At 40.7% G+C, this 9,984-nt stretch overlaps 1 protein-coding gene across 1 annotated transcript; it reads right to left on the reverse strand.

Annotated features, from left to right (window-relative positions):
* Positions 1-2,737: 2,737 nt before the first annotated feature.
* LOC130520804 (zinc finger protein 121-like) lies at positions 2,738-7,420 on the reverse strand. Its single transcript, XM_057024535.1, has 2 exons — positions 6,514-7,420; positions 2,738-4,333 (listed from the first exon to the last, which is right to left on the reverse strand). The coding sequence occupies exons 1-2, from the start codon at positions 6,683-6,685 to the stop codon at positions 2,925-2,927; spliced, it is 1,581 nt and encodes a 526-aa protein (XP_056880515.1). The 5' UTR covers positions 6,686-7,420; the 3' UTR covers positions 2,738-2,924.
* Between the last annotated feature and the right edge of the window lie 2,564 nt (positions 7,421-9,984).

Consider the following 9,984-nt stretch of genomic DNA (forward strand, 5'->3'; position numbering starts at 1 on the left):
TGACAGTGACATTGTGGATAGCAGAGCGACGCTGAAAGTGATGGATACGTTTTTGAAGAGGAAAAATGCTGACTCTGAACTGGGCCCTGGACAAAATCCGGACCCAGATGAAGGCCCTAGCATGAGTGGAGGTCAAAAGAAAGCAAAGAAAGTGATGTCGAGCAAAGGTTCTGGCGCGAGGCAATACAACGAAAGCTATCTTTAATTTGGATTTACTTTTACCGGAGATGCAATGGCACCGATTCAGTTCTGTTTGGTATGTGGTGAAAAGCTCTCCAACAGTGCTAAGGTCCCAAGTAAGCTTAAACGCCATCTCCAAACGAAACACCTTTCACTTCAAAACAAAAATGTGGAGTATTTTGTTCGCCTGCGTGAACACACAGAGAAACAGGCAACTTTCATGATGAAAACCGCAAAGGTAAACGAGAGAGCCCTTAAAGCTAGCTACCACTTCGCTGAACTAAATCAAAAAAGTCCCACACTGTGGCAGAGCAATTAATACTTCCCGCCTGCAAAGCCATTGTAACTGAGATGCTCGGACCAGAAGCGGCCAAAGAAATAGCCAATGTCCCTCTCTTGGATAACACAATTTCCAGACATATTGATGAAATGTCTGCAGACATCGAAAGTGTGGTTTTGGACAAGATCCGTATCAGTAATAAATTTACGTTGCAACTTGATGAGTCTACTGATATAAATGGGCATGCTCAACTCTTGGCCAATGTGCGTTTTGTGGATGGAGACACAATCAGAGAAAACTTTCTATTTTGCAAGGCTTTGCCAGGAAAAACAACAGGAGAGGAAATTTTTCGGGTCACATCAGAATATCTGGAAAAAGGAGGACTTAAGTGGGAAAACTGCACGCCTGTCTGCACTGATGGAGCTGCAGCCATGGTCGGGCACACCAAAGGCTTTGGAAGCAGAGAAAAAAAACCCAGATGTGATTATTACACACTGTTTTTTACACTGCGAAGCCCTCGTAGCCAAGACTTTACCAACAGACCTTGTTCCTGTGTTGGATGATGTTGTGCGCATAGTAAACTTTGTGAAGTCACGACCTGTGAAAAGTTGCATATTTGCGGCTTTGTGTGAGGAAATGGGAGCGGAGCATAAAGCCTTGCTGTTTCGTACGGTGGTGCGATGGTTGCCACGCGGCAAGGTGCTGGCCCGTGTTCATGAGCTGCAAGAGGAGCTTAAAGTGTTTCTGACAAATGAGGGGTCCGATTACGCAAAGCTGCTTGCATGTGATGAGTGGTATGCAAGGCTGGCATACCTTGCAGATATTTTTCATCATCTGAATGAACTGAACAGACGAATGCAAGGCCGAAATGAAAACCTGCTTACAAGTATAGATAAAATAAATGGATTCCGTTCAAAGGTGCAACTCTGGCAGCAGCATGTGGAAAGTGGCCATCTTGAAATGTTCCCACTCACCAATAAATGGCAAGATGTTAATACTGCTGCACTGTGTGAGCTAATAGTTAAACATTTGAAAACTCTTGAGGAGAAGATGTCATTTTGTGAGGTGAGTTTTTGAAGCCTGACTGCTGTAAAAACTAAAGACAGAGAAAGACTGAGAACTGTGGAGGAAGAGCTTCGTGTGTGTCTTTCATCAATTCCTGCCAGGATATTGGCTCTATGTTCATCCAAACAGGCCCAGGTTTCACACTGAGTGAGAATAAATATGAAAGATTGTAAAATACTTTTTTCTTTGTGTTTATTTGATTCTTATTTAAGATTTTATAATATAATGTCATCCTTTAATGTTAAAAAAAGCTTATATTAACAATATAACACTTATATTGTTAATATAAGCTTTTTTTCACGTTTTCAGCTGGTGGTGTGCCGCGGGATTTTTTTAATGAAAGAAATGTGCCTTGGCTCGAAAAAGGTTGAAAAACACTGGATTAGACATTGATTTCAGATGAGGTTTGACCATTAAAAAACCCATTTTCCAACAGAAGGGGAAAAAAATGAAGCAGTCTGAAGAAGGAACATTTCTCCCTCCTGCAAATGACAATCAATTCTGAATCAATTAAATACATGATTTCTATGATAATAATAATAGAAAATAATAATAGAAAAAACTGAAATCACTTACAGAAGCTTCTGGGGTCTTGCCACAGGTCCCTAAGCACTGCATCTGAGATCATCCTACACCAAGTGTATTTGTATGACAGCATGGGGGTTGACTCTTTTTCAACAGAACTCTTTGACGTATTTCATTCCCTTATCAGATCTTGATCCTCTCAAACAAGCCCCAGGAACTGACCATCTCACATACCTCCAAACGCTTTCAGTTTCTTCTTTACAGCCAACCCCATTTAAAGCATTGTGATAAAAACCAGTACATACAATGATTCTGATCAAAATAATTAATTCTCCCAAAACTCACAAGACTATGATATTTAAAATGACCAAGTTGAGTTCTGACAGGAACTAGCCAGAGCCCACATGACTCCTGTGCTGATTGCTGATTGGAGGTGTCAGCAGGAGGCTGCAGGAGGTAAATGGAGTCCACAGCTTTCATGATTGATGCCTAAACAGTGGAAGAGCAGCTGCACCTGCAGACATCAGGGAGCCACTTCACCTGTTCAACACAGAAGGTTCAAACTGCCTCCAGCCAACACCTTTCTTGTTTGCAAATCTGGATGGTTTCGCTCCTGTGGGTGCTCATGTGTTGCAAGTTGCAACCTTCACCCACAATGTGAGTTGTGGGTGAAGGTTGCAAGTTGCAAGTTTCCCAACATGTCTGACACACGTGGTCTCTCACCTGTGTTAACTCTCCTGTGCCTTTTTCACTATTTTGTCAAAAGGTTTTCCCACATCTTTGATACAAATATTGTCTCTCCCGTGTGAACTCTCGTGTGATAATGCACTTTTGTTTGAAAGTTTCCCCACACATTTTACACCCGTATGATCTCTCACCTATGTGAACTCTCGTGACGATTTAATTCATCATTTCGTTTGAAGGTTTTCCCACATGTTTTACACAAATAGGGTCTCTCATCTGTGTGAACTGCCATGTGTTTACTCAGTGCAGAACTTTGTTTAAAGGTTTTCCCACATGTTTTGCACAAATATGGTCTCTCACCTGTGTGAATTCTCATGTGGACATTTAATTCATTATTTCGTCGAAAGGTTTTCATACATGTTTTACACTCATGTGGTCTCTCATCTGTGTGAACTCTCATGTGTTTTTGTAGTGCAGAAGGATGTCTGAAAAATTTTCCACATGTTTTACAAACATAGGATTTCTCACCTGTATGAACTCTCATGTGGATAGTTAATGTAGAACTTCGTCTGAAACTTTTACCACATGTTTCACACACATATGGTCTCTCATCAGTGTGAACTCTCATGTGCTTATTTATTGCAGAAGTGTGTCTGAAACATTTACCACATGTTTCACACGCATATGGTCTCTCACCTGTGTGAACTCTCATGTGGACATTTAATTCATAATTTTGTCTAAAGGTTTTCCTACATGTTTTACACACATATGGTCTCTCACCTGTGTGAACTCTCATGTGGACATTTAATTCATAATTTTGTCTAAAGGTTTTCCCACATGTTTTACACAAATATGATTTCTCGCCTGTGTGAACTCCAAGGTGTCGCTTCAGTAATTTTGACAGTTTGAAATCTTTCCCACATGTTTCACAGATAAACAGTTTGGTTGCTGTGTCCTTAATTTTGTCAGCTGATGAGAAACAACCCTCTCTGAAATCTTTCCCACATGCTGAGCCTAGATGTTCGTATTGAATAATGGAATGTCCTTTCAGGTCTGTCTTGACCTTTCCCTGTTGTTCACCTGTGTTACATGCAGATGTTTTAGCACCTGTGTCTGTATCACAGTCCACTGCTGACTCTGCTGGGCTGTTTACGTTCCCAGTCTGACATTTAGGATGGTTCTGCTTCATGGTTTGTTTTGGCTCTTCAGCTGTGGTCCACCTGGAGTCTTCGCTGGTGCTGTTTTCCTCACCTTTGCTCTCAGATATATGAGGACTGTAGGAGAGCAGCTGCTGGTCACAGGCTGGATCTGGTAACACAGGGCTTTGAACTGTTGTGTTCACCTCAGGCTTTTCCTGGCTCTGATCAGGATTCAGGTCCAGTTCACTGTCATCATCTTGCTCATGTATGGGAGTCACCATTAAGGTGTCCATCTCCTGCTTCACAGTCAGCGGCTCTCCGTCCTGATAACAGCAGGTTTCCTCCTGTTCCTCATTGATTTGTGGAGGCTTCGAGTCCTCCTGGTCCAGACTGCAGCTCCTATCCTGATGCTGGTAATTATCCTCTTCCTCCTTCCACAAAGGTTGCTGCTGTGAAAGCTCTGGAAATACAGGAGAAATCATCAGGAATGGAAAGAAGTGTGAAACAATCGTTTAGGGGCAACTGAACAAAGGGCAGTTTTTACCATCCAAAGAGCCACAACAACAGGCAGCTCATAATCTCAATGGTCAAACCTGCAGCCTGTGAAGTTCTACATCTCTTCTCCAAACATCTGAAGCATCAGTCACCTCTGAATGAGTAAATCTGAGGCTGCCTTTTTTTTAACACACGTTACGAAAGAAAAACATCAGTCCACATCAGCACATGGCTAATGTGACATCAGTGAAGATGTTTACTTGGACAAAACAGAGCTAGAACAGCAGTGTTTAAAGATAAGGCTTGTTTACTTCACATTGAAAAAGAGAAAACAAAGACTACAGCAGAACACAGCAGGTGTAAATTAGGAGTTGGTAATAAAGGCTTCCAGTGCTGAGGGAGAAGACCCTGCTCTGAGCTAGGAGCTAAAAGAGTCATAGCCACTGAAGACAGACCATGTAAAAATAGAAAAAGGAAATATTCAATAGAAAAAAGGTCATAAGAACCTTTGGTACCAGAAACTGCAAAAATCCCTCCAGTGCAAAGGGGGCGATGGTGATCAAATCAAGTCTTGCTATGATTCGTTAGAATCAGAAACAGGAAAGAATGAACGGACCTGGATTAATAGAGCAAAGACCCCTTCGTACGAGTTATTGGACACACACAGAGGTAGACAGTCACAAACATTTGTTAATGTCTCTCCTTTTGTCTTTCTTTTACAAAGACTTGTTCCTTGCTTTCCTTTTCGCAAACTCCTTAACAAATTCATCAATGTCAAAGTTCCAAGCTGAGATCCACTGGCCATCAGTGAGAGTGCACTAAGGATCTGTTTCTCTGTGTTGTGCTCCGTTCATTTTTTAAATTTTTACCATCTGCAAAAATGAACTTTCCCCTCTAGTTTCTTTCCGGCAGTAGGGCTACAAACACATTGGGGAAAGTTGATTTCAGACCATGGACCTGTTAAGAGAGCTCAGACCATGTTGGGGGTGGAGCCTTCATTCATAAATTATTATTAAGAAAGAGTTTCACAATAAATCAAAATCCCTTCTTGTGTTGACTTCAAGTGTGCTAATCGAAGTGAAAATAGGAAAAGGTTTCTTTGTTTTTGTATGTGAAAAATGGCTACTCTAATTTTTGGACTATTGAGCACACGTGAATAAATGCATCTTAAAATCAAAATCAAAACTAGTGTCTTCTTTGGTGCATAATCTTTCCCCACAGTCTGTCTCACTTTTGTGTTTACTGCTAGAGAGTGCCCCCGGTGGCCATTAGCCAGTAAAACTCTATGAATTAACTGCACTGTTGTGTAGGCTTCAGGGTTCAAAGCATGGGGAAAAAGCAGGAGCTTATAGTCTGAAAATAATGATGGTAGTTAATTTTTATGTGGATATTATAACTTTGCAAGCAGGCTAAATCAAATGTTGGTTAATTAAGGCAATAGACATATTTAACATACAGTATGTAATATGTATTTGCAAAGAAAGACATCATGGCGAGGCTCGCTCCACTACAGGATGGGTCACACATGAATCTGCAGACAGGCTCGGTCCAGTTGCTGCAATGAGCATTCATAATGTCACAATAATACATCATAAAAGTCTCTTTCACTATGTTCGCCAAATGAAAAACTCTTTTTGGCCTCAATGGAAGCGTGTGACCGACGCCATCTTTGCAGTACCACCGCATGGCCAGCAGGGGTTAGGCTTGTTAACTTGGTGGTGCTTCCTGTATCCAGCTGTATTAATGATAGATGAACCCTTTAAGCTACGCAGACACAAAAGTGTAATGAGGTCGCTATGCTTTCAGATAATGGCAGTGTGCTCACCGAGAAACAACAGCAGCAGCAGCAACAACTATGGCCTGTTACCCAGCAACATGTGTGCTGCTAACTCTTGTAGCTTTGCTGAGAGAAACTCATGTGGAGTTGTGTCAATACTCTGAGCAGTGGAGACACATTTGTTAGATTCTACATCGCTAACATCGCCACCTACTGGCCTGCCATGCTCACTACATTTTCAGTCATTGGAGGTTTACATTTAAATTGGTATCAATCAACATTTAGCAACGCATTTCCGTTTCAGAAGCACTGTTTTAGTGTCACAATGAACATCCTTCCATATTTTGGGTTGATCAAATCTTACATACCTGTCCTGTGTAACTTTATTTGGGGTCTCCAAACACTTTCCACCAGTCTGCGCTGATAATCGAGCTCTTCTTCACATCCGTCGAGCTTTTGTTGAAACACTCGGAATATTTCTTCAGCAGCAACAGTCAGTCGCTCCACGACGAACGTCCTCAAACACTCAACAGAAGACATTCTTATTGCTTCCACACCACAATACGATCAAACATACAAAAACCTTCTGCTCAGAGCCGCTGTTACCGATTCCCGCCGAATGTTACACATGAAAGTTCCGCAAAAACAACCGCGGGAGCATTTGTGTCGCGTGTGACTCCAGTGTAACAGTCGAAGCGTATGGACGACGTGCGTCGCTTTCTTGTGACGTCACATACCGGCGCGCTTTCTCCACTCTTTCGAGCAGCGCACACGTCAGCGCAATCTCTGGCAAATTCCGAAACCACACAGTCGTTCCCTATTCACTACTCACTACACGGGGGACATGGATTGAGTGAACTACGTAGTGCACTCAATTTAAAGTTAGTATTCGGACAACGGCGTCATTTACTGCGCACGTAAAGTGACGTCATGGTGTCGCATAATAATTACGAACCGGTCTCCGGGAAAAATGGCCAGGTCCATTTACTTATTTTAACCCATCAGAAATACATTCAGCGGTCATTTTATGAAAATGCAATATTTTACCCGAAAATTAACTTAATATAATAAAATGAAATATTAATGTCAATAATAATACAATAATACTTACTTATTACCTAAAATAATTAGTGTCCTTTGACATTTTCAAGCCAAGACGTGATGGTACATTCTCCGCAACTTTCCTTTGACCCTTGGTATTTTAGCTCATATATTTAAAGTCTGACAGGATTGTTATAGTGTGCAGGCATGGACAGGGGTTGTGCCTCGAGACAAGGAGATTTGGCTGGAAGAAAATATGTACTCTCCTAATATTGATTTCAGTGGTCAAGATGTCACCATTGGTGCTGGTTCCCTCCCACACACCACTGAAGTACTTCCAGAAGTTTGTGTCCGAAGACCAGATCCAGACTCAAAAATAGGACTAGTTTTCATAAGGCTGGGACTTATCTAAACAGGAACATAAGACAATTATTGGCATGGACCTGAAGATGAGTCCGTAATTACTGGGAGACAGACGCACTATGCACCCTCAATTCCATGCAGTTTTTTGAAACCAGTATGATAAATCAATGAATCATAACAATGACTTTTGTGTGATCGTCGACAATCGTCACTGCTAATAAAGCCAGATTATGTTAACGTCAAGGCCAAACGTTGCACTATTTCAATATTCCTGTGAAAAAAAACAAGTAAAAGAACAAAATCTTCCAGTTTCTACAACAGATAAAAACCTGAGCGAAAACATTTATACGTTATTATTTTTCAATGTTTTGGGGGGACTTACGAGGTTTCACATTACCACAAAGTAAAACTTTAAGTGTTCACACGGTTAAAACAGAAATGACAACATTTATCCATCTCATACAGACCAGCAATGAGCCTTTTTTTATACTTGCCGTGGTCCTCCAGGAAATCCCTTTTGTTCGTATTTGAATATTTCGGCACTTTAAGAGCGGTCTTCTCTGTTGTCGCCCTCTACTGGTTAGAAAAAGAACAACTAGGATCGGAAATACGCAAGATCTGAAAGTGAACAATTGATTTGCCTGCACTCTACATAATTAATTATTTTTCCCCTTGAACCTGCCAACAGTTATAATATCATTTTCGACCAAAATGAATCAGAAATATTTAAAATGACTAATTCACTTTTATTTCTTGATCTTGACAAGGGGTTTTGATCATAAAGTGACTTATGTTACTCAATCTTGTTTTAACTGTTGTAACTCCCCTTCACATCCGATTGTTAATAAACTGTTTTGGTTTCCATGTTCTAAGTTAAAATAAACATTTTCCTCTTGTCAGCCCTGCTTGGTTGAAGATCAGGCTCTAGGTTTCTGAAAATAGTCAAGATAATGATCTCAATTACAGCAGCCTGTTTGACTTAAACAGATATCAGCTATCATGGTTATCATTATCGTATATATCATTATAATATATCATTAACAAATTAACAAACCCCCTATCAATTGGGAGTCTGTACATAACATAGTATAAAATATATGCAAGTGTACCACTCCTACATATAGTGGTTCAGTTAAATTAAAACCTGTCTTATTTTCTACTTTTATTCTTAGCTTATTTGGATGTGGTGAGTTCTATTTGTTTCAGCGGAGGGAGACAGAGCGCTTTCTGAAACACAGATGAATGACAATATTCATTCATTCATTCTCGTCAACAGCCCGTCGATATTTTTGCGTGTGGTAGGAAAAAGACGAAGATGCAATTAAAATGGTTAATGTCAGTAATAAACACTACACCCCGCCTTGTGATCACGGAAGCCGCCGACAGCACAGCAGCGCCCCCACTGTTGGGTTGAAGGAACAACATTAGGCCAGGAACGACGTGAACTCACGTAGAAATGGTCAAGTAAGTAAACGCGTCTCTTATAATACTTCCCAGTAGTGTCATTTAGCGTTATAAGCTGGTGCTATTTGAAGTTAGCAAATGTTATTAGGAAATTTCACGATTTTGTGAAAAGGTGTCAAGTTATTCCGCTTTCTTTTGTTAGCTAAAGAGCGAACCTTGGGCTTACGGACATTACGAGGGCGTTGCGTTAGGAAGACCTAAAACAAATATTTTTTACCTAATATAAAAACACTTGCATTGATGCAAATCATTTTGAAGTTGACCCTGCAAGCAAAGTTAACTTTGCAAAAATTAACTTCGTGTGAGTCAAAATACCCAGTCGAAGTTCGAATTCACAATGAAGTTTACGCAATGAGCCTTATTTTATTGCATTATAGAAAGTTCCTACTAAATTGTTACAATTGGTTCCGTTGCATGAAATGCACTATTTTGTAAAAACTGGGGAAATCACTGGAATGGAAATGCTGCCGATGGATGATTTGTTGGCCTTATAATTGTCTCGCATTTTTCTGCCTTCCCTTCCCCCGTTATGTTGGTCGCGCCCAGCAGAGGGAGACATAGTTCTGTTATTGCTCGAAAATGTGGTCATGTTTAATTTGTATTTTTAAAAACATTAACGTGCGACAATTAACTGGCACAGCTGGATCGGTCTGTATTTATCAAATAACTTAGCGGATTAAACAGTTTAGCGACCAATTAACGCACAACTAGAATTTTAAACAATCGTATTATACGGCTGCCCATTGGACAGACTTACACCACGTGATCGGAAATGCACAACGCGGCGTTTAGGATCCTCGTTTTTTGGTGTTTCTAACGCAGCGCTAGGCTGTGTATCTTTGCTAACGATAGCGGTGAATATTTAGTGTAATTTCTCACATGTAATGTTCCCACATCTTTTAAAAATGCAAAACCCACGAGTTAAAGTCATAGTCACCGGAATGAGCCCCTCCCTTCACCAGTTATGTGGT

Source organism: Takifugu flavidus, unplaced genomic scaffold, assembly GCF_003711565.1.
Source record: "Takifugu flavidus isolate HTHZ2018 unplaced genomic scaffold, ASM371156v2 ctg538, whole genome shotgun sequence".
In the NCBI taxonomy this organism is placed as follows: domain Eukaryota; kingdom Metazoa; phylum Chordata; class Actinopteri; order Tetraodontiformes; family Tetraodontidae; genus Takifugu; species Takifugu flavidus.